Below are 25515 nucleotides of genomic sequence, written 5' to 3'. Positions count from 1 at the left end.
TTTTTGTCATATCTTTTCTAGCTACTGCCATTAAACTAAAGAAAAATTTTTGTTTGGCCTTTACAGATAAAGGAAGTAGAACATTCATTAGTATTACTGATCTAGTTAAAGAACGATTATCAGACCATAACCCCTTAAAAATAATTATCTTCCCATCTGCATTTACATTTTTCACAATCCATATCATGTGTACCCAATCAACGTTTACATCTTTACTACATCTCCAACAAACTGAAGTCATTTTACTAAACACAGGTTTTATAGGGAATAGCATGCATTTGTGCATGTATTTCCACATAAAAATTTTCCAGTGTGAACTCTGTTTCACTAATGATTTAAGTTGGGTTTTTTTTGGCTTTTTCCCAGTAAGGGGTCACCACAGTGGATCTCCGGTCCGCTAATGATTGGCAGTAGTGGCCCATTTACACACGCATGTCTTTCGAACGCTACCCAACCACGGGGAGGACATGCAGACTCCATACAGAAGGCACTCTCAAGCCAAGCCGAGAATCGAATGGGAGAACCTCTTGCTGTGAGGTAACAACACTACCGCCGTACCACCGCGGCAACAAAGTTTTATTCTTACTATCTATTGAGTAACTCGGTCCAGAATTTTGCATCTATAATTAACTTGTATAACTTGGACAAGCTTGTCATTTACCTTCAGTGATAGCATTTGTGTATTCATGTAATGGAGAATAGTGTTCTGTTCCTCTTCACTCATATCTACAAGTTCATTTAATTTCTTGTTGAATGATAATATTAACTGGTTAACAGATTCATTCAACTTAGTCTTTCATTAAATATTGTACTGACTTAGCTTTTCCTTCAGACTATAATACTATTCCATTCCTTTTTCATAAATTTATTTTAACATTGTTCTGAGTTTGTAATAATTTGTAACAATTGCAGAAGAATTATATACCATTACAGAGTAACACTATCATTATAATCACTGCAGTATTAATTTAATGAAGTTTAAACATTGCAACAAATAACTCCAAATTAGTTAAAATGTGCATTTGATGGTCTAATGTGACAAGTCATTTATCACTTGGGCAGGGTGCTGTAGGCGGATATAGTGACTAGATGCCTGCTTCCCTTTTATGATGGGTCAGTGAGGACTTGCTGCAGTTTCCCTTAGAAAATCTTAAGATGGCATCGGGTGTAGTTGCACTGGGATAGGTTTTGCCACTCTAGCTCATGGTTGTGGAAATGCTATGCATTAGTAATTTGAGTCCAGAACTGTCCTTAGGAAGGATGGATAAACCAAAACTCTTGCCTTCTAATATGCATGACCATATTCTGTTGCTTCAGATCTACTTCTTGCTGTAGGGAGAGAGCAAAGTAGGAGTGGGACATATGGTAATAGATTCATAGACAGTTACTAGGCTTATGAGCCTGGTGGGAGGTGGGGCTTTCTAAGCCTAGCCAAGTTTTCCCGAAGAATAATTATATCCTTTTCCCAAATAGGAAATTGAGAGCCAGGTATTTATACTCTACCTCTGTCCATAAGTGACATGGTTGAAAGCCCAATATAAATTTCCTGTTCTCTAGCCACTGGTGTAGTGGTTTGGTTTGGCTGGTACTGCACAAGTCAAAAATGTACACACATTATATATTTAACTGATATGACTTTTTAGTATCCTTTATGTTGTTGTTGTTGTGTCTCTCTGCTTTTCTTGGTTAGGGGTCGCCACAGCGGAACTCCGGTCCGCTAATGATTGCCAGTAGATTTTTACGTGCCGAGTTGCCGGCCCTGACGCACAACCTTCAACGAAGGTACGCCCATTCACGCATGTCTCCACACAGAAGATGCTCTAGCTGAGAATCGAACAGGACAAAAAAATCTGCTCATCTAGTAGTAGTGTGAAGGCTGTCTACCTCTATTTTTGTCCTTTTGAGAAATTGTTTTCAAGTGAAATGTTGCATTTTAGTACAACTGATTGTCATCTTTGAAAGGCCCTGAAGCCATGGCCAAAACTTACATCACTCTACCAAAGTCTTCAGCTTCCTTCTAGCTGCAACACCCATCATTAAGTCAGGAGCAACAGTATTCTCTGCTGTAAAATAAGGTTTCCTTTCTTTTGTTCTTCCTTCATGTTCTCTCCCTTTGGGTTATTGCAGGATAGCAGAAGATCACAGCAATGTGTAGTTATGCAGAACTGTTGTTAACCTGATCACAGCTTTTATGTAGTAATCTGTTTTCATTTTATTTCTTATGTTGCAAGACATCCCAGACTAATGTAATTAACAAACTTTTGTTTTCTGTCTTGAATAAGTCTACAAAAGTGTTGTTGCTCTTAAGCAAATCCTGGTCTAAAACTTTAGTCAGTGTGTTGTCTGCTTGATACTTGACAGTTCAGAGCTGTAACTCATCTGCCAGTTTCATTCCAGCAGGCAAAGATAAATGCCAATCATTTCTGGTCCTCCTGTTTCAAAAAACTGACAGCTTGTTGGACGGGTGGACAAAGCCTTGCCTATGACTTTGGTTAGTGGCTATGGTACCTATTGGAACTAGCATGGACGAGGACTGGAATGATGACAATTAACTCAGTCACCTCTTCTTTGGGAGGGGGGGGTGAGAGGATTGGAGTGTATGTGCCTATGCACACTGTTAACGGTTGACGTCTTGGTGGAGACCAGTGCTCACACACAGTTGCAGCTTACAAGGAGAGCATGGCTTTATGTTGCAAGTGACTACATGGATATCTGTAGCAAAGTCCATCACAAACCAACCCCTTGAGCACATTTGGACATGTGCAGAGGGGTTAATACTTCATTGTAAAACAAAACATTTTCCATAAGCACAATACCTCACCCCTGGAAAAAAAAAAAAGGCTTCTCCATTTCTGTCCTGAAGCTGAGGATGTGGGATTCCTACCTATTTAGGGTCTTCTGGGAGTGGTGCACACTAGATGTCTCTCTGCCACTTGGAAACATAGTTCTTTCCATCTTCTTCCAAAAGAGGAATATGCAATGTTTCCTGCTGTAGCAGTGAAAATTTATTTACACCTTCCTACCATTGCCTTGATTCCTTGGTTCCTTGCATGGCCTATTCATTCCAGGTGTTAAGTTGGATCACAGGAGCAGATAGCATCATCTACATCTGAGCAAAAACTTGGACATTGGTAATGAAGTGTGTGGCGCAGACTTTTGTGTTCCTGGCGATACAGGCAACCATCATATTTCAGTCCTTGGAAGTCACCCATGGCTGAAGCAGATGCTTTCTTGCTGTCTTGCATTGTTTGCTGAGCAGTTGTCCCCGCCCCTTCATGAGAAATCAGTCCATTCATTCCCCATCACTACGGTGAAGGTTGACCTGGAAGAGCCATTATTCAGAGTAGTTTGAGATTTTTTTTTTTCATCCTGTCTCCCACCCACACAGAGTGCAGCTGTGGAAGATGTTTCCTCAGTTCTTCACGGGGCACTGTTTCAAGCAGCCATGTCTCTCTCCTTGAAACCCAAGTGGCGAGTTCCCTAGTCTCCACCTGGGAAATCGCATAGCCCAGTGTGCCAACAGGTGTCCTCCTTTCCCCAAGCCAAGCATGCCATGCTGCTTCAATCCCCCCTACTCCCCATACCTTCCCTATTTGCAATTTACTCCATTATGTACATCTTCTTACCATATGTTCTACCACACTGTATTTTAAATAGTTTTTGTCCTTGTCTTACTTGCAGATCTCATCATATCATGAAACTTGCACATAGTAGATGCTTCTTTACAGTATCCTCAAGGCTCTGTATCCATGTACAGGCAAGTGTACCCAACCCTTGGCCTATATAATTTTGCAAATGCTTTGTCAGTCTGCTTTCATTAAGCTGTATTGCTTTTTCCAAGTTCACTCAAATCACCTTTCTCATACGCATTATGCTATCTTTGTACCACATGAATACTACAAATGACGCCTTAGTTAAGATTTGTAAAATGTCACACAGGCATGTCATTATCACTCCAGAAGTCTTTTCTCAAGTCATTCCAAATATGTAAATTAACAGTCCATATTGCTACTGCTGCTAGGAAACCTTAAACCTGGCCTCCCAATCATAACACCTACATGAAAGTCAGGTCTTGTGTACCTTTCTTCTGACCTCATATATCTGACAGGCCTTTGAGATTTTCAGATGTTCTTCGTGTTTCACTGTTTCAGGACATTTTAGGTTGTTATAAGCTATGACTAGTTGGTGGTAAGTTAATAACTGTGGGAGCTCAAGCCACTGAAGTTGCCTAAGAGGTATACAATGGTGTGTTCTAAAGAGGGAATTTTTTGCAAACTTGGCGACTTTGTCACAACATGACTCAAGTTTTTCCAGGTCAGATTTTCTAACATAGGTGAGAATCGGTGCTGTATACATGAGTGTGGAAAGAAGGTGTGTTTGAGCTAGGGTGACCCGAGCTTGATCTGATAGAAAGTCTTTTTGTCTGTATAGGGACCCTATTTTTTGTAAACCTTTTTAATAGTTTGAGAGATATGGATGTTAATGTGTAGGTTATCTATTTCGACACCAAGCAGCTTGGTGTGGAGAGAGGGTGAAATGACAGTTCCATTATAGGAGGAGACAGAGAAGGAGAGTGGAGTGGTTTTTGATTTGTTTGTGGTAAATAGAAGTAGTTTAGTTTTGTTGGGATTTAAGATAAGTTGAATATCTGTGATCCACCTTTCTACTGAGGTAAAAGATTCCTGGGCGAGCTGCTGTAGGGTGATGAGATATGGGGTGGAGCAGATCAGGGTGGAATCGTCTGCATACTGTATGAGTGAAGCCTGTAGGGTAGAGGTGTGTAGATTATTGGTAAAGATAGAAAATTGGAGTGGGCCGAGTATGGAACCTTGAGGTACACCAATGGTAGTTGGGAGTAAAGGTAATATAACTCCTTGCCACTGGACAGCTTGTTGTCGGTCTGATAGATGGTTTTTAAACCATGCAAAAGTGAGACAGGTAAGATTATCTATTAGAATGGAGTGGGAAACCATGTCAAATGCTTTGGAGAGGTCCAGGAATATAGCAGATACAAATCTGGTATTTCTGTGTTGGTTAACCAGGTTTGTGAAAGAGAGAAGGGCTGAAGTTGTGCTGTAGTGTGGGTGGAAACCATGTTGTGTAGAGGAGAAGAGTCTAGCAAATGCATGACCTGAGAGAGTATGCATTTCTCAAGTATCTTTGATAAAGGAGACAGAATGGCTATGGGGCGATAGAGAAATCATAGGAATTCCCACCCTTATGAAGGGGAATAATGTAAGAGATTTTACATAGTTGAGGGATGTGTGATTCCTATATGGAGTGGTTGATTAAGATTGAGACTGGATAGGATAGAGAGTCGGCAGCCATTTTTAGGAAATGAGCAGGTATACCATCTGCTGCAAGAGTAGTGGGTTTAAGTTTTAAGAGGTATTTTTTTTATTGTTGAGGTTGGGACAGGAGAGAATATAAAGGGAGGTGAGTTGTTCAGAGTTGTTGGTATGGATGAGTAGCTATTTTTGGAAAGTTGAGTTGATAGTGATTTAATGGATTCAGTAAAGCGGTGATTAAATTGGGAGGCTATATCGCTTATCTGTTTTTGTAGAGGTGGAACCTGGTGTGGAGGTTTTACCAGGTTTTAGTAGGGGGTTTATTGTATGCCTGAACTTTTGTGTGTTATTGGAGTGTTTATTTTGTATATCTAGAAAATAGCTCTGTTTATCAAGCTTTGTTTGTTTTTTGACCTGATTACTAAGGTGTTGATAGTTTTGTTTGGATAGACTAGTGTTCTCTTTCTTCCAGGTTGTCAATGCCTGCTCTCTTGTTTTTAATAGGGCTCTAGTTGATTTAGTAAGCCAAGGAGCATAGTATTGCTTAGCTCTAATTTTTCTTACTGGGGCAACTGAATCAAGGATGTTAATAAGAGTACTATTAAAATAGTTCACTACTTGGTCTAGGTCAAGGCTGTGTAGTGGTTCCCAGTTACATTTTTTAATATAGTGTTGAGTTCAATATAGTGTTGAGTTCTAGAGGGTTAACATTGCGATCATTTCTGACTTGTCTATAGACTGTAGGTTTCGGTAAGTTAGTACGTTTTCGTAGAAGGAAAGTAGGGAGATGGTCACTAAGTCCATCAGGTAGACTACCTACTTGGTAATTGTTTCATTCTAAGGGGATCCAGTATCTGTCTGCTTGGGATGACATGGTCAACAGACCACAATGCTTTGCCACAGATGGCCTGCACTTGTCGCCCCTGGGATTCCGGATACTGGCTAAGGCTCTTGCTGCCCCTATAGTGCCTTTTTTAGGCAGGGTTCAAGTAACAAATTCACCACTATAACAGGAACAAGCAAGCAAAAACTGTGGGTAATGCTACTCAATGCCAGAAGTCTAACTTTCAAAATGCACTCACTCGAGGCACTCCTTAAAATGGAGAACATCGATAACTGTGCAGTGACTGAGACCTGGTTCAAGGCTCCAGAGAGCACCCCTGCACTACCAGGCTGTAACTCATACCACACTTTTTGGCCATGTAACCTGGACCGAAACACCAAAGGTGGGGGTGTGTCCATATTCATTAAGGATATCCACACCTCCAGGCTAGTTGCTCAGCATAATGCATCCGAGGTTATCCAAGTGCAACTAACTCTTGGCAAAACTGCAATCCAAATTGTAGCTTGTTACAGATCCCCCACCATGCCCCAGGATTCCCACTCCTCTTTTCTTGATGTACTGGAAAATATTAGGGTTCAACCAAACACTCTAATAATGGGCGACTTCAACTACCCCACCATTAACTGGGAAAACTACTCGGGTACCAACTCCTTGGTGCAATGCTTTCTGGAATTCATAAACTCCAATGCTCTAGATCAACTTATCCACACCCCCACCAGGGGCAACAATATCCTAGACCTAGTCATTACCAACATAAGTGACTGGTGTTCCACACCTGAAGTCAACTCCTCGTTGGTCCGATCCGACCATAAGCTAATCACCTTTGATATCCACATCCCACCCCCCATTAAGGAAACCACAGTAAAAAATTTCTCCAAAGCCAACTTCATGCTTCTTAAGACAGAAGTAGTGAACTTCATGACACCCATGCAGATGGACAATACAGTTACAACTGCTGAATCCTACACAGATGCACTCTATAAGCACTTACATGAGTGCATGGATCGTGCTATCCCAAACAGAACCAAGACGCTATCCTCCAAAAAAAAGGAAGCCAATCTGGTGGTCCCCTGCCATAAACAAACTGTACAACAGAAGGAAGAAACTGTTGCAAAAAGAGAGTAAAATCCCATGAGTGGAGGAACTCCCTGGTCAGCCTCAGTAAGAAGCTGAGATCTCTTATAAGATCCTCCAAAGCTAGCTACGAAAATAAAATCCCCACCAATTCCAAGGGCAACCACAAAGCATTCTATAGCTATGTCAAGAATCTCAATGGCAACACCCAGATCTACTCTGAGTTACAGCATAAAGGCACGAAAATTACAGAACCAACTGATATTGCCAACATCCTGGCAGATAGGTTCAGTGCTAACTTTACCTCCCCCTCACCCCTAAAGGGCCCATATCTATACAGGAAGAATGCAGAGTCCCTATAATCACAACTACGCAGGTGAAAGCTGCACTCTCTAAAGCCAAAAACACAGCATCCTTGGGACCGGACAACATCCCAGGCTGCGTTTTACACAAACTTCAGAATGAACTGGCCCCCCACTTAAGCACCATGTTCAGTAATAGCATCGCATCAGGCTTTGTGCCCACTGAATGGCGCACACACAGCAACAGTTATCCCACTCCACAAAGGGGGAGCCACCACTGATCCTGGGAACTATAGACCTATTAGCCTGACGAGCCTGGTCTGCAAGGCCATGGAACATATCATCATGGAACTCATAAACAAAGACATTGGTAACCCCCAAACTCTGGATCCCACCCAGTTTGGGTTTGTGAAAGGCAGATCTTGCCTCCTGAACCTGATCGACTTCTTTGAGGCAGTCACCAAAGCCATAGATGAGGCACTTGCGAACTGCTTCTGCTTCGGGCACCGCGCGGCAAAAAAGACTGAAGAAAATGGTGTCTGATGCCTTTTATATACCCCTGGCACTCTGACGTCAAGGAAGAAGCGACAGCAACTGACGCCGGACCAGGACTTTGGAACTCTCACCGACTGCGGGGACCGCCTGACGGCAGGATAACCCAAGTGTGATGACTGCAGCAGTGTGAACACTCGAACATCTACATTTATGGTAGGTACAAAACTGTACTTTTATCATTAGCACTCAAGAAAAATCTTGAGTGGATGGGAAATAGGAAATACACCCCGGGGTTTCAATTCTGTGTCTCTGCTCAACAGTGGCACAGGAAAATAACTTTCTTGGGTTGCGTAAGCCAGGGAACCTTGTTGGCTAGGCTTACGTAGGCCCTTGGGCCGATAGCCTAGTATATGTTCAGGGTAATTTACTGATGTCCAGTTTAGTATAGATTCCTTATGGGATTGTTTGTCTGCTCTAGTTGGTTCTTGAATGAGTTGGGAAAATCCGTATAGGTTGATGTGGTCAGTGGGATTTTTAGAGTTACAGGCTAGCCAGTCAGTGTTTAGGTCACGTAATAAAATAGTTTCCTGTGGGAGGTTATCTTTTGACCATTGTAGAATCTCCTCATTTATTGGAGCATTATTACCTGGAGGGATGTATGCACAGAGGATATTGATGCTCTTTTTCTTATTTAACAGTAGGACAAGAGCCTACGATCTCAGCAGTATTAAATTTTGGTGCAGGAGTTAGTAGAGGTTGAAGAGAAATTGTATTTTTATAGACAATTGCAACGCCTCCACCCTTCTTTCCCATTCTATCTAGCCATAGGATATTATATACTGGGGGGAGAATTTCTTCGTGCTTTGTGCTTGGTTTTAGCCAGGTCTCTGTTATGGTAAGGATGTCGGGGGAGTAGCTAGTTATGAAAGCGTGTAAGTGAGGAAGTTTGTTTGATATACTGCGAGAGTTAAGATTGATGATGAGTAGATCTGCAGTGTGTGTGTGTTTGGGGGTATAATGTTGCTCGGCCCTGGATTTGGGTGAATATCCCCCGAGGTAAGGAGGTATTTCTTTAATGAAAGTTGAAGCTTGGTAGTTGGTAGAATATCTATGTGGAGTTTGCTTGTTGTTTTTCTAGTGTAGAATAGTGAAACATACTTGTTACATAAAAATAGTATTGTGTTGTCACTAAATAAAGAGGGGGCTATAGAAAAGCTTATGTGTGTAATAACTGGTGTGAAAGGTATGTGTTGTATGGTTGGTGGTGTGTGATAGTGGTGTGTTTGTGTGTAAGGATGTAATGTAGGTTAGAGTTATGAGGGTTAGTAGGAGAGATGAAAGTAAGGCCTGCATAGTTTGGGTTTTGTGGTATTTGGATGCAAGTGGTAAATTAGGGGTGTGGTTAGAGTTGTTGCAGGTGAGTGGCTGTAGGGAGTGGTCAGGGGATTGGGGGTTAGAATAAATGTCGAAGTAGTGGGGACAGGTGGGAATTGGGGGCAGGGTAGGGGAGCAGAGTGAGCTGAGCGTAGCGAGGCTAAGCCACCATGAGAATACAGAGATGATCAGTGAGCTGTAATCGGGGATGGCAGGAAAAAACAGCCAGATTGGGGTAACTTCAGTATATCTGCTTCCTTATAGTGCAATGGTTGACTGCTGGCTTTGTGTTACCCCTAGTGGCCAAAGTAAGTTATTACAGTCAGAAAAAAAACTAACCTGTGTGTATGCTCATCTGTCCTGTAGTAATACTTTAAATAAGGAGCAGTTTACTTTTTTAAAAGCAGATAAAAACAGATTTGGAGTGTGGATAAATAGCAATAGAAGGAACACTTGCAGTTTAAAAAGCTGTGCTTTTTAGTTTGGTTTTGGAGCTGCTTCAGGCATGTAACTGAAGCAGATTAAGACTCTTTCACAAGGTATTTTGCTGGGCAAGTCTGCTGGGCAGGGGATGACCACAGATTGTTTAACCCATCAGGAGAAGTAAATAAATAAGTAAATAAAACCTCTCACTAGAGCAAGTATTTCCCTTTATTTCAGTAGTCGTGAAGGAATCCCTTTTCATTTGGTGGGCACAAAAGCTTGATAGCCCAAGATTTCATTCTGTGGCTCCTGTCACCAACCATACCTTTAACTGCAAATACTATTATAACCACGGTGCTCACATACAGAACCAGACTGTGCAGAGAAGATGCTCCAGCAAACTTGAAAACAAACATAACATGAAAGAGATGATGGTTTTCATGTCTGTGCTACACTCACTGAAATAAAAGACAGATAACATCACAGTAATGTGGTACATCTGTAAGTAAGGAGAAGCCTGGTCTCGTCCACTGTGCAGGTTGATCATCATGTCATGGAAATTAACCTTGGAAAAAGGGCCATAGTTCATAGGAGGTTACTAGGCTTTTGGCCCCAGGACCATTATAAGCCTAGCCATGTTTATACCCTTGTTCCCTTATTGACTAAGTTGTATGGTCTATATTTGCAGCGTGAGTCTATGATCAGCACCTACTGCCCTTATCCAAGAGGCCATAGGTGACACCCCTGGGGTAAATTTATGGTCTCCCATACAGTTGTCTAAGTTGCGCTTAAGTAGGGTCATTGGGGAGCTCTGTTTTAGAGGAGTGGCAATCTCTGGGAGAAGCTTCTGTCTCTCCAGCATGTCCTGTTAATGTTGCATCAAGCCACTCATCTGTCTCCAGGCAGAACTCCCTGGTGACCACTTTAACAACCTATGTACGTGATAAATGAATGGAAGGCCTCTGCATAACCCACTGAACTCTCACCACAACAAAGGGGGGAGGTCCCTAATACTAACAAACCTACCTTAGTAGTGTTAGACTAACTACATGAATGATTTCAGCTTGGTTCCTCTCAAGAGTCACTACTCTGCAGAGGTAGTTTATATTCTCCAATAGTCTAGGAGGCCTAACATCAAGACGTCTTAACTAATTAAATGGAAAAAGTTCTCACTGTTGTGGAGAGCCTACATCTGTTTGTATACCTTGTATACCTTTCATCTTCAAATGCTTAGCACTCCTTTTTGAGAGAGGATTAGCCAGGATCTTCTCTTAAGATGTTCCTGACAAACATTGCAGCTTGGCTACCTACAGACCCCCCTCCCCTTTGTTGCCACATTCTGCAGTCAATGTGTTCCTGCAAGCAGGGTCTTCTAGTAGCCTTTAGAAGTCATACAGCTTAACATGTTTTGGAAATATGTATCTGCCCCATGCAATCTCAGGCCCCATCTGCAGGTTTTAGTACCCATGTTGTCTCATGAGAAGACATCCTTACTCAATGCTATCTTACATATAAAATTCTTCTTGAGTGTTGTTTGTGATGTCCAACCACTGGACCGGTAATCAAGGAGCCTTAATCCTCACCACTGGCAACAGTGGAGATCGTACACTGGGAGGATGACCAGTATCTAGTATTTCCAGATGCATCTTTCTGCATCAAGTGCAATTTCCCTTAAGGGCACACAGAGACCAGTCAGTCCAGAGCTGTTTTCTGCCTCTTTCTCCAGATCCCCAATAAGACTTCCCACTGAAACAGCTGTAAAGTTGAGTCCTTGGCCAGGGTTCCAAGCCAAGTCCTCCAGCTCCCTCTCTGTCCAACCATGCTTCATGTCCCTGCCCAAGTAGCTAACAACACTCTTTGAGCTTTGATTTACACCCACACACCTGTGAAAGGCTGGCACAGATTTACTAACTATGCCCCCTTTTGCCCAGACTATAAGGTAGTAGCACTGCCACCAGCAAGGGTCCTTAACAGCTACTTTAAGGCCCTTAACAAAGGGTGTCCAATCTTACTATGCAATGTTACTGTTAATACAAAGGGTAGTTTGACCAAGAGCAAGGCTATTAGGAGTGACCCCCAGTGTCACCAGATATGCAAGTACTTTCAGAATTTAAATATCTGTACACAGATCAGCCACAATGAAAGGTTTTTAAATATATTTTATAATAAATAAAAGAACAAAACAATACTAACTATATATTTACAGTGACATCAGAGTTCAAAATCACAGGAAATATTTAAAGCAACATTGCAGGACAGTCTCAAAGAAAAATATCTATGCTAAGCTTTGCTGTATTCCTGACTTGTATCCAAGAGAATTACTTACTCTAGTTAACTTAAGAGCAAGGCAGATATGGTGAATGGTTCTGGTCATGTCCAAGATGGAATACAGAATGCTGTGTCTTGCTCAGAGACCTCTCAAATTAATATCTCAAATATTACTGCTGGACTAGCTTGCAGAATTACATCATTTCTTGTCATCTGAGTTCTAATCCCCAGCTCCAAAACAACCATTGATGGCAACTTTTAGCATTTAGCATCTACCTGTAAAAATACATAGACAAGGGCTTTTCCTCAGACCTTTGGCAAATGCTGGAAGTCATGAAACAATAAAACACTTCCAAGGCAATATGGAAAACCTCCTAGTTTTAGACATTGTGTCTCTGCTGCATTGTAACTGAGAGATATATTTTATGGCCTAGCCATAAAGTAATCTAATTTCAGCTATTTTTTTCCTGAAGTTTGCTAGACTGAATTTAACCTCCTTTGTTCCAGTTTCCACTGTTAAAATATATACATTTAAACCGTTACAATAGTGCATGTAAGTTTCTGTTCTATTCCAGTAGGATATGCTGTGGTTACATTTTAAGCACAAGTACATTATAAAATATTTTTTCAACACACATCTGTACAAACCTGTTTTGATATTTACATGACATACAGTTCTAATACATTTGCAACACACTTACCTTATAGGAATCATGTTGATATTCACAAATGACATATAATTTACAAAATTCCAGGTAGCTGAGCTGGCAGTTACCCCCCTTTCATCACAATCTTAATTTTCAGCAACAGGTTTATTATTTGAAGATAACTCTCTTCTGCTTAAAAAAATAATATAATATATATATCTATATATATATACATATATATATATCTATATATATATATATATATATATATATATATATATATATATATATATATATATATATATAATCTTGTATTTACCATTATATTTAAGTATGATTTGAATGTATTCTATTTTTACCTCCATACCTGTACCATTATTACAAACAATATCACTACTACCTCTCAACATATTTTGTTCTTGCTGTGTGTCTTTGTATCAATTAATGTACAGCTCTGTGATTTGAATGTATTCTATTTTTATCTCCATACCTATACCATTATTATAAACAATATCATTGTTCTTACACTTTGATTGTACTACTACTTCTCAATGTATTTTGTTCTTGCTGTGTTTATCCACACCTATACCATCATAGCAAACAATATCACTGTTCTTACACTTTGATTGTACTACTACCTCTCTACATATTCTGTTTTTGTTGTGTTTATATGTCTTTGTGTGTAATTAATGTGGAGCTTTTCTCCCGAGCCTCCACTGAAAATGGGCTCATTTAGGCCCAGTGGACTTTCCCGGTAAACAAATGCAATAAATAAATTAATTAAATATTTTGCTAATGATTTCATAAAGTGTGAGCAGTTCTGTTAATTGTCTGCAGGAGCTTTGAGATTCTTTATTGAAGTGCCATTTCCTTGGAATGAGTTTGCTAATCAACTGAAGCATGGAAAGCAGCAGCTCTAATGTTAACATAAGGTGAAGTTGAAATGAAGCCCCAGAAAGTACACAGAATGGCATTACTTGAAGCAAAATTGTACATTTAATTACAACTGTTGGATAACATGGCAGAAGTGTTTGCCAATATATTCACTCTTTATGTTGTGTATAATTTAATTTTGGCTCTTTATTATCTCGATTTTGATAATTTCCTAGTTGTCCTACAGTTTATTTTTCCCTGCATCTCTTAAGTCATGTAAAATTAACTTATATTGCATACTGGTGACCTTTGTCAATCTTCACTGGTAAATTTAGTTATGCTGTGGTGAGGTGATCTCAGCTTGCTAAAATCATTGAAAATAAGTTGTGCATTTGTACCAGTTTTACTGAGTCATTTACGAAGAAACTATCTGTAGAGCGGGCTATTTTTTGTTTGCTTGGATATGTATTGTAGAGGAAGACTGCTTTATTCTACTCCCTTATAAATTATTGCATTTTGGTAATTACAGTGGATGTATACATACAGTAATTACAGTGGAGTTGACAGTGAGATGTGTAGTTAACTCTGCATAGTGTATATTACTGAGAAAAGTGCACTAGTTATGTTAATAATGTTCTTACACAGATGTACAAAAAAGAACCATGCCTGCTTATTAAATACTTTTTGTGGTGTTTTCTTAGGCCCCTCGACCGCCAAAGCAACCCAATGTCCAGGATTTCCAGTTCTTCCCACCTCGTCTCTTTGAGCTACTTGAAAAAGAAATCTTGTATTACAGAAAAACGATAGGATACAAGGTAAGGTTGTTTTACAGAAAAACAATATGCTACAAGGTAAATTGTATTACAGAAAAATGATAGGATACAAGGTAAGGTTGTATCCTAGAAAAATGATAGGATACAAGGTAAGCTTGCATTGTTGAGTATGACTAGCAATCAGCATAGTATAATGCAAAGGAGATGTGTATACATATTTAAGTCTGAGTAACATGATGTTCTTCATGTTTCATTGTTGCAGTCATTACATTTGAGTTATCTGCTTGCAGGTAGCCCTCAGTCGGCCTGATTAACAAAGTCTTGGGTCCTGCGTTGGTTGCTGTCCCTTCTTCCATGACGTCAGGTCGTCCGGGATATAAAACATGCATGGTGCCCAAAGCAAAATCAGTTCGCAAGTGCCAGTCGGCCGACTCCTGAAATTTTCATTTTCGAGTTTCAGAACCAAAGTGTTCAACTAAAGCTAAGTTACCCATTGGGGCAACTTTTTCTTGCTCCTTACCGATGTCAGTAAAAGTTAATAATTGCATTACTTGTGGAAAGCAAATACCTCATAAAGATTTTTATTCGTACTGTATTCCTTGCCTAGGCCCTGACCACGACATACCTTGCTGTCGGTTTTGTCCTTTATTTAATCGGCGTACTATCCGTTGTCGGTATATTTTCGCCTCTAAATATTTCGGTTCTCTGTTTAATTATCCAGAAATGTCAATGGTTAGCCATCCGACTACCAGGATTCTGAAAAAACGCAAAGATAGACAGGCCGCCGAGGTCCAAAACTGCCGACGACACTTCTCCTAAGCCAGTCGCCAGTTCGCCGGTACTCAGTGAGGTGCTTTCGCAGCCCCTGATACCCACTACTTCTGATTCGCAGGCCTCAACTGAGACCCATTCAGAGTCTGGTATGCCGCGAGATGCTTCAACTGTGGAACCCATGGATGTTTCTACCTTGGATGGGTCCGGAGCCGCTGTGCAGGCACTGGCTTCTGAGGGTGTATTCAGGCCTATGGACTTGCATATTAAACCAATGCCTCCTTCTTTACTTAGGCCTAAATCTCGATCCATGCCTAAAAAAACGATGCCCAGGCCACATGCTCAGGCCTCTATGCCTAAAAAACAAATTAAAAGAATGGCTGAAGATCTAATAACTCTAATCAGGGGTAGCCAACCCCCCCCCCTTCTAAGAGGCCTAAGACTGAAGTTGATTATGAATCTTCTGATCAGGATTCTGTTTTTTCTGATTCTTCTGATGAACTGGATTTACCCTTATCTACTTATGAAGATTCTGATGCAGAGGGCTCCATTCCCTCTGCTTCCCCTCCTGAGGATTTTTTTTGGGGGGGAACCTTACATACTCTAAGGGAGCATTTACACTGGGAAAGCCAGGATTTTTCTGATTCAAAAAAGAGGCTTAGGGATTTCCTTCTCCTACCTCAGCATAGGCCTTTAGGTATTCCTCCTGTACTAGACATTGTTGATGATGCTTTTTCGGAATCTAGGTTGACCCCTGATTCCCTGCCTCCTGCTCCCAGAAAACCTGACGGATACTACAGGGTCCCTGAGTCCCACAATTTCCTTTTTAAAAATCCTATTGCAGATCCAGACACTATTTCACAGGGGCCCAAGGACATTAAGGCTTCTACTGCTGAAAATCCTACCCCTTCTGATAGAGACTCCAGGGTGCTGGGTAGCTGCAACATTGGCCATTAGGGTTTTAAACTACCAGTTTCATATGTTAAAGTATCAGCAACATGTTATTGGACTGCTTAAACAGAAAATGATGTTGATTCCTGACTGTGTGGAAAGTAAAAAAAAAATTACAGGATTTAATGCATTCTGCTGAACAAGTTGGAAAACATACTTTGCAATGTGGTTTTGATTCATTAGAGGCCTCTTGCAGGGCTGCTGTTACTGGATCTGTGCTCAGAAGGCATGCTTGGCTTAAGGAGAAATTTTTGCCTGATCATGTTAAAGCTAAATTGTTGGATGCTCCTTTAAATCAGGACCGCCTGTTTGGCAAAAAGGCTGAGGAAGTTCTTAAAAAGATGGAAGATAAAGCTAAATATATGCAAACTGTTAAAGACTTTTTTACAAGTTCAGCCTCCTAGATTTAGTAGGCACTGGCCTTCTAAGAATTGGTCCTTTCCAGCCTCTTCCAGGTCTTCTCAAGCCAAACCCAGACATAGCAAAAACCCCAGGTTTCCGTCCCAGGGGACTCTCAGAATTAAGCAGTGGGGGGCCTCCACTTCCAAGTCTGGGAATAACAAGACAACCCCCTATGGTAAACTGTCTCAATGACTTCCTTTTAAAATTTCCAAGCACTGCCCTTTTGGGGGGAAAGATTGCTCTTCATGCAAAGAACTCGGAACTCATTACCAAGGACAAATGGGGTTTAAATATAGTGTCCCAGGGATACAGATTTCACTTCCACACGTTGCCAATGCCAATTGGGTGGCCGGACCTACCCCGAAATCAGTGGGCAGAGGCTCAAAAACAAGTACTTTCTCTCTTAAGCATGGGGTCTATTCATCTGGTACCAGAAGAGGAAAAGGGACAAGGTTTCTACTCCAGACTTTTCCTGGTACCCAGAAAAGACAAATCATGGCATTTAATCCTGGATCTGTCTACTCTAAACACCTTTCTGGAGATTCCAAAATTCAAGATGCTGACTCTTCACCGATTACTTCCTATGCTAGGCAAAGATGCCTGGTTGGCAACACTAGACTTAAAAGAACCTTACCTGCACATCCCAATCAGGGAATCTTGCAGAAGATACCTACACTTCAAAGCAGGCTACATGCACTATCAGTTCTCAGCACTGCCCTTTGGCTTATTTACTTCGCCCAGGGTATTCACAAAGTGCCTCGCTCCAGTTATTGCATTTTGCAGGCAAAAAAGTATTCAAATATACCCATACCTGGACGATTGTCTAATTCAGGCAGAAAACCAGGACATACTTTTGAATCATCTGGCGTTTGTAAAAAGGGTTCTAACTTGTCTGGAGTGCACCATAAACGAAAAGAAATCACAACTGGTACCCTGTCAACAAATTACATTCCTGGGAGCAAGCTTGAATACAGCTTCCCAGATGGCTTACCTCACGCCAGAAAAGCAAATTCATTTGACAACCTACTTTAAGCAAGTGGCCACAAAAACCCTGCTATCTGCAAGACAAATACTGCAAGCCTTGGGGTTCATGGCCTCCTGCATTCTCCTAATTCCATATGCAAGACTGCATATGAGGAAACTACAGTGGTATCTAAAAAGCCTATGCAGTCAACATTCTCACAGCCTAGAAACAATGATTCCTATCATACCTTGCCTACACCTAGATTTCCTTTGGTGGGCAGAGGCCTGCCACCAAAACAAGGGACTACCTTTCATACCACCCCCTGCTGCACAAACCCTAACAGATGCATCAGACTATCCATGGGGGGCTCACTTGGCAGAGAAGTGCATTCAGGGCAAATGGAACCCAAGTCAAATGCACCTGCATATCAGTGAAAAAGAAATGTTAGCTGTACAGAATGCTCTGACAGCCTTCAAGGACTACATTCTTCCAGGACAACTAATGGTAAAGACGGACAACACCACGGTTATGTGGTACATAAACAAGCAAGGGGGGGTACACATTCTTACCCCCTCTGCAGACTAGCCATGGCATTGTGGAACACAGCCTTGAGCTACCAAGTGCACCTACAAGCTCAATTCCTGCCAGGAAAATTAAATACACTGGTAGACGGACTAAGCACAAACCTCATGGACCCACACGAGTGGAAACTGAAACCAAGGATGTTCAACATGTTGACAAGTGAATGGGGGAGCCCAGATATAGACCTGTTTGCCCCCCCCCCCCCCCCCAGAACTACCAACTGGACAAATTTTGCACAAGGACTCCCCACAAACAAGCCTGGAAAGTGGATGCTCTGTCCTTCAGCTGAAAAAACCTGTCAATCTATACCTTCCACCCGCTGCCTCTGCTCTCCAAAGTACTACTAAAAGTAAAACAGGACAAACCAAGGATGATTTTGATTGCTCCAGACTGGCCGCACCAACACTGGTATCCCCTCCTGCCCAGTCTGTCACGGTCATCTCCATGGCACCTACCTCAGACTCCTTCCCTGCTGTCTCAACAGGGGAACCAGATTCTGCGCACTCAGCTCCCAACACTGAACCTTGCAGACTGGCAAATTAGTTAAACTCTCCCTTAGCATTCCTCAGCAAACCTGTGGTGGATGTCATCTTAGAGGCAGGGAGGCCTAGTACTAGAAAATCTCATGCTGAAAAATGGAAAAGATTCTGGCCTGGAACCAATCTCAAGGGATGAGCACAGCAGCACCCAATTTATCTCAGATTTTACAATACTTAACTGAGATGCTTCACAAGGGCCTGTCTTTTTCCTCCATTAAAATCCATTCCTCAACCATTTCAGCTCATTATAACACAACACCTCCCCTCTTCTCTCATCCACTGCTCAAGCAGTACCTTAGAGGGGTCAAAATTTTGAGACCACCCAGGAGAGTTCCAACCCCAGCCTGGAACCTTTGCTTTGTATTGGAGAAACTCAATCTACCTCCTTTCGAGCCAGCTGCTACTACAGACTTAAAATTTCTTTCTTGGAAAACAGCTTTCCTTTTAGCAATCACTTCAGCTAGAAGGGTATCTGAATTACAGGCTCTTATGGCAGTGGAGCCTTTCATCATCTTTCGTGTGGACAGGGTGTCACTCAGAACCAATCCATCCTTCATGCCCAAGGTGGTATCCAGTGTGGCTCTTAATCAGTCAATTCATTTGCCAACCTTCTTTCCCAGTCCACAGAACAAAGGGGAATGGATTTTGCATTCCTTGGATGTGCACAGACAACATAGATTCTACTTGGACAGGACTAAACCTCACAGAAAATCTGAACAACTGCTGGTAGCATTTGCTGCAGGGGCAGAGGGGAAGGCTATTTCAAAACAAACCATTTCTAAATGGATAAGCCATTGCATTCATTTCTGCTATAAGCACCATGGCAAACCTGTCCCCCAGGGGATCAAACCTCACTCCACCAGGGCTGAAACTACTTCTACAGCCTTTCTCAGGGGCATTCCTACTAGGGGCATCCTAGAAGCTGCTACCTGGAGTTCTGTACATACTTTCACCAAGCATTATCATTTGCCAATTTTCTCTAAATCCAGAGCTGGCTTTGCCACTACAGTCCTGCAGGACCTTATAGCTGGCCCTAATGCTATCTAAACTCCTCCTCCCAACCATAGCTTTGGGAATCTACCCAAATGTAATGACTGCAACAATGAAACACGAAGAACATAGTACAGTTGTGTACACTTACCATAAATGTAGATGTTCGAGTGTATTCACTGTTGCAATCCTGGTTACCCTCCCTCCTGCTTCCTAACTTCTTTTGGCTATACCTCTACTTTCCTTTACTACGCTTAAAAGCCTTTTTGGTGTATTTGCTTTTTTGTTGGAGGTATATCTTCGTACTTTTATATTTAATTGCTTCCCATTAGGGGAGCACCTGACATCTGGGGCAAGAAAAACTGATGTAATGGCGTCGGCTGCATGTTTTATACCCCTGACGACCTGACGACATGGAAGAAGGGACAGCAACCAATGCAGGACCCAAAGCTTTGTTAATCAGGCCGACTGAGGGCTACCTGCAAGCAGATAACTCAAATGTAATGACTTTAACAGTGAATACACTCGAACATCTACATTTATGGCAAGTGTACACAACTGTACTTTACATGTTGTAGAAAGTTTAAGCTCTGACTTCTGAGGCCTTTTGTGATTTGTACGTGTGTGTGTGTGTGTGTGTGTGTGTGTGTGTGTGTGTGTGTGTGTGTATATATATATATATATATATATATATATATATAATTTGTAGTTTGGCACAGTTCAAAGTTTTCTCTTGCTCTTTCTCACTCAAATGAGCCTCCTGATGATATATAAGACATCACGTGCCAGATTAAGGGGGTATGTGCATCTCCCGATTCTTCTGTTACCATCACAGTTAATGTGTGTTGCAAGAAAGTTACTGTCTTTAATGTCTGAAATATTCTATCTTTTAAGTGTTCTTGTGATTGTCCAATGAGTACTTAGGACCTGCAGCAGCAATGTGGATACTCTTTGAGTGAGCACATGTGGCATTATCACAAATGCTAGATGTTCAGAGCTATCCAGAAAAGCTCATTGAAGTCGATGGTTGCTGAAAATTCTCAGCACAAGGACTGGCAAGAAAGTAATTTGCTTGATCCTTGCTCAGAGCCAAACTTTGGAGGAGAAGATAAGGGATCCAGAGGCTTCACGTTGGTCAGTGCCGCCACCTCCTCTTAAATCTGGTTTCAAGACAGCCTTGTGTTCCTCTTGAATATCAGGCTTCCTCTATAACTGTTAAGATGCTCATCTCTCACTTATGTACTTAACAATGAGGGGAGCAACAGAGATTCACTGCCCAATATCCACAGTGGGGAGTGCAACTTATATAAACTTGCACATGATTCACCCTCTAAAGCAGGAGCACCAGGCATCTGGCAGGGATCAAGTCTTGCATCCTAATCAGTCTGTGTGGCTTGCACCCTACTTTTGGGTTGCTTCCTTGGCGTGTACCCCCCACTACTGAATTGAGCAAGACTTACAAGTTATGGTTGGGGAGACTGTTACTTCTTCTGTGCCACTTATGGATAGTTGAAATGTTGAATTTGAATTTTGCTGTCACAAGTGTAGGAAGAGGATTTGATGCTGGCACATTCCTCTTTGCAGGCCTCTAATGACCAGGTGCTGCTTCTGACATGCAGTATCTTAAGTATTTGGAGCCTTGTTAATCTGACATCAGATACTTATGTTAGTTATGCCTCTTTTGAGGCTGACATGCAGTCTTCCAAGATTCCAAGACACCCTTAGATATTATAGCAGAATTGATATGCACTCCTTTTTCAACATCTCTTGGGCCTCCTCCTCATGGATTTAGGAAGAGGAGGATTTGATCCCAGGAAAGTCCACCATGCAGAGTTTTTTCATGACCTGATTCTTCCTCTGGAATGCAATCCCCCCCCCCCCCAAGTATTTGGAGTCCTATTAGCTGACGTTAGTTACTTTTATGACAAAAGTTGCCCCTTTGGAGGCTCAAAGTGGGATTGGAGTCTATCAAGCTTCCCAGATGATTTAAGCTATTACAACAGTGTCACTGGTGGATTTCTATTTCCAAGAGTCTACAGATGAGTGCTTATTACTAGGGAATGGTTCCTGTCTTTAGATTTTTCAGAAGTTTTCATTAAGGAGCCCTGCTGGTCCAAACTAAGAAAACAATATATTTGTATCCACTGTGGTAGTACTGGTAACTTCTAGAACTCCACCACCATGGCAGGGCAGATGTTCATCGTGTTTCACTGTTGCAGTCATTACTCTTGGCTTATCCTGGTGGCAGGCTACCCTCAGTCAGCCAGAATTCCAAAGTCTAGGTTTGACGTCGGTTGCTGTCGCCTCCTCCCTGTCAGAGGTATAAAAGATGCAGCCGACACCATTTTCTTCAGTCTTTCTTGCCGCGCGGTGCCCGAAGCAAAAGCAGTTCGCAAGTGCCGGTCAGCCGACTCCTGAGATTTTCAAATCCGAATTTCAGAATCGAAGTCTTCATTAAAGCTAAATACCCCATTGCGGAAACTTTTTTCTTGTTCCAGACCGATGTCAGAAAAAGTTAACAATTGTATTTCTTGTGGGAAGCAAATACCTCATAAGGATTTTCACTCTTACTGTATTCCTTGCCCTAGGCCCTGATCACAACGTTGTTAGCTGTCGGTTTTGTGCTAGATTTAACCAACACACTATTAAGCGTCAGTTCGATTTTGCATTTCATTACTTTGGCCGAAGATTTAATTATATAATGCCGTCGAACCAGCCGACTATCGGAGTTTACAAAAAAACGCAAGGAAAAGGATAGGCACCCGAGATCCAAAACTGACGAGGCCTCTGCTAAGCCAGTCGCCTGTTCTCAGTGAGGTGCTTTCGCAGCCCCTGACGCCCGCTACCTCAGAGCCACAGGCCGCTTCCAACTCCCACGTGGAGCCGACTGGGCCTCTGGATACTCAAGGTATTGGACACTCGGAAATCATTCCCTCAGATGGGTCCGGAGCCGCTGAGCAGGCATCGGCTTCTGAGGGTGTCTTCAGACCTACACAACTATATATTAAGCCATCTTCAGCTACAAAGACTAAAGCAGCTCTAAAGACAAAGAAACAAGCACAGCATTCTCCTACTCAGACTTCCATGCCTAAAAAACAGATGCTCAAAATGGCCGAATACCTAATTACTTTGATCACGGGTTCTCATCCCCCTCCTGATAAGAGGCCTAGGCAAGAGACAGAGTATGATTCTTCTGATCAGGTTTCTATTTCCTCTGATTCCTCTTCTGAACAGCATTACTCCATGCTTCCCTATGAGGATTCTGATGCTGAATAATCAAGTAATCTCCGTGGTATCCCCAAAGTCTCAAAACAACCCACTAAAGTGTAGTGGGTCTAAAAACAAAACAGTGCAAGAAACTTCTCTGTGTGGAAGATTTTCAGTCCATGTATTTCTAGTTAATCACTGTATATTAATCAGATCAGACAATAGTAGTAGAAGTAGCGAACGTAAACTCGTCAAGTCAAAAAGTAATAATAGAAAATATATAATTCTACAGCATTACTAAGTATTCGAAAGTAATCCAAGCAAGGCAGGCAGTCTGTTTCCAGTCGAAAATCCTTTATTATTAAGTACACAGACAAGCGATCCAAGTAAAACAAAAAGAGTAATAATTTCCTCACAAGCTTTCTAAATATATATATACTTTTTATCAGGCATATGGGAGTGGTTTATTGTGCTGTAAAACAGTGTTATTGGTACACATGTTAATTTCACATCCCTTCCCCCATCAGTGTGACATTCGAGCTGGTTCTGCCCTACCTAGTAGCTGTCATAATAATGTATAGCCCTAATGTACTTTAATGGTACATCTTATTTAACCAAATTATTAAGTAGATTATTAAGTCTATGATTTTATACAAGGCAATATACGATATGGCTGGAAATATATCAACCTTAGTTCATTTTGCGATTATATATAAATATATACATATACATTTTGCATGTAAAAATCAGTTTCTATTTTCATAACCTATTGTTGACAAAGATTGCTTTCGTCCTTCTAGACTTCTTCAGGTCTGTGTACAAGAACCCTAAAAACCTATATAATTGTATAATTAGTTAGTATTGTTATTATCATCATTTTGAATAAAGTGGAAAAAAGAGAACCAGAAAAAAATAAAAATAAAAAAATATATATGTATGATGATGGAAACAAAATATACACTTCAATTTCAAATGATTTAAAATGGTATTTAAAACCAATTTGTAGAAAAAAAATAAAATAAAATACAATTAGTCATGTAAACAATGTGGCAATTTGCTAAGTTCCAGTGCACTTTTAATTGAACAGTAGTAGTTTAGTCCAGGCTTTCTAAAAGAGTTCAGCTGTAATTGCCACATGAGTTCATGTTTCTCCAGAATATTCGGGATGTCTCCTTCAAGATCACCCATGTCTATGCGATCCAGGATCTGGAACTTAAAACCTGTGTGTCTTTTATGAAGAGAAAGGTGTTTGGCTAGTGCATTATTTTTACATCCAGAGCGGATTTCTGACATGACATGAAATCCTTCGCTTCAGTTTATTTACAGTCTTGCCCACATAGAATGCATCACATTCATTGCACTGTGCCCTGTAAATTACTTTTTTAGTGTTAGTCACCCCCTGCACTGCTTTTAATGATCTTCTTTAAATAAGAGCAATAAAAACTATCACCTTGCTATATAAATATACAAAATGTACAGTTAGTTTCACATCTTTTAGTGCTTTTCTCACATGGTCTAGGTTTAAATTCAACAAAACTTCTAATATTCCTGGCCTTCCTATAAACAAATGATGGGGCTTCACCTAAGATGTTAATCAGAAAAGGGTTTCCTGTGACAGTGTCCCAGTTTTCTTCATTTTCAGTTTTTTCAGGTTGATATATTTCCAGCCATGTAGTATATTGCCTTGTATAAAATCATATACTTAATAATCTACTTAATAATTTGTTTAAATAAGATGTACCATTAAAGTACATTAGGGCTATATATTATTATGACAGCTACTAGGTAGGGCAGGACCAGCTCGAATGTCACAATGATGGGGGAAGGGATGGGAATTTAACATGTGTACCAATAACACTTTGTTTTACAGCACAATAAACCACTCCCATGCCTGATAAAAAGTATATATATATTTAGAAAGCTTGTGAGGAAATTATTACTCTATTTTTGTTTTACTTGGATCGATTGTCTGTGTACTTAATAAAGGATTTTCGACTGGAAACAGACTGCCTGCCTTGCTTGGATTACTTTCGAATACTTAGTAATGCTGTAGAATTATATATTTTCTATTATTACTTTTTGACTTGACGAGTTTACGTTCGCTACTTCCACTACTATTGTCTGATCTGATTAATATACAGTGATTAACTAGAAATATATGGACTGAAAATCTTCCACACAGGTTCATAGGTAGATACTAGGCTATCTGCCCTAGGGCATTTATAAGCCTAGCCAGGGTGTATTTGGCTTCCGCCTCCCTATTAGATTAACCTGCTGTGCCTCTGTAAAGTAGGTCACAGAAGGTACCCTTTTAAGATTAGTTTACTGTGCCTCTGTATAGCAGAGATCCCAGGGGTGAATTTGCGATTTCCCATCCACTCATCCAAATTTCGCTTGAAGAGGGTCAGCGAGGGGCTGTGTCTAACATGAATTGGGATTCTATTCCAGAGTGAGATGAGCCTCTGGGAAATGAATCTGTCCCTCCAGCATGTCCTATTTATTTTTGTGCTGAGGTTTAGGTCCCTGGAGCATGTAGCTCTAAGGGACTTGGATTTTTTGAGGTGGAGCATGTCCATTAATTCTGGGTTTGACATGGCTTTGTACGTCAGGCATAGATCGTCTCTGAGTAGGCGGTAAGCAACTGAGTAGAGCTGGAGTTTCTTTAGTCGAGCTGCATAGGACATCTGTTTGTAGCCCATGATCCTCTTGGTGAGGTACTTTTGGGCTCTCTCCAGTTGCTGCAGGTGT

At 41.2% G+C, this 25515-nt stretch overlaps 1 protein-coding gene across 1 annotated transcript in view; it reads left to right on the top strand.

Annotated features, from left to right (window-relative positions):
• LOC122794851 (SWI/SNF-related matrix-associated actin-dependent regulator of chromatin subfamily A member 5-like) overlaps positions 1 to 25515 on the top strand; it is a 1390680-nt gene that overhangs the window by 894587 nt on the left and 470578 nt on the right. The window contains exon 18 of the mRNA XM_044063455.1: positions 14290 to 14403. Coding sequence (XP_043919390.1) covers positions 14290 to 14403 — 114 coding nt within the window. The remainder of the gene's footprint in view (positions 1 to 14289; positions 14404 to 25515) is intronic.

This window comes from Protopterus annectens, chromosome 2.part1 (assembly GCF_019279795.1).
Source record: "Protopterus annectens isolate FY-2018-M chromosome 2.part1, PAN1.0, whole genome shotgun sequence".
NCBI classification, from domain to species: Eukaryota; Metazoa; Chordata; order Ceratodontiformes; family Protopteridae; genus Protopterus; species Protopterus annectens.
Note: the sequence above shows the minus strand (reverse complement) of the source record. Positions and strands in the feature narration are given on the sequence as shown.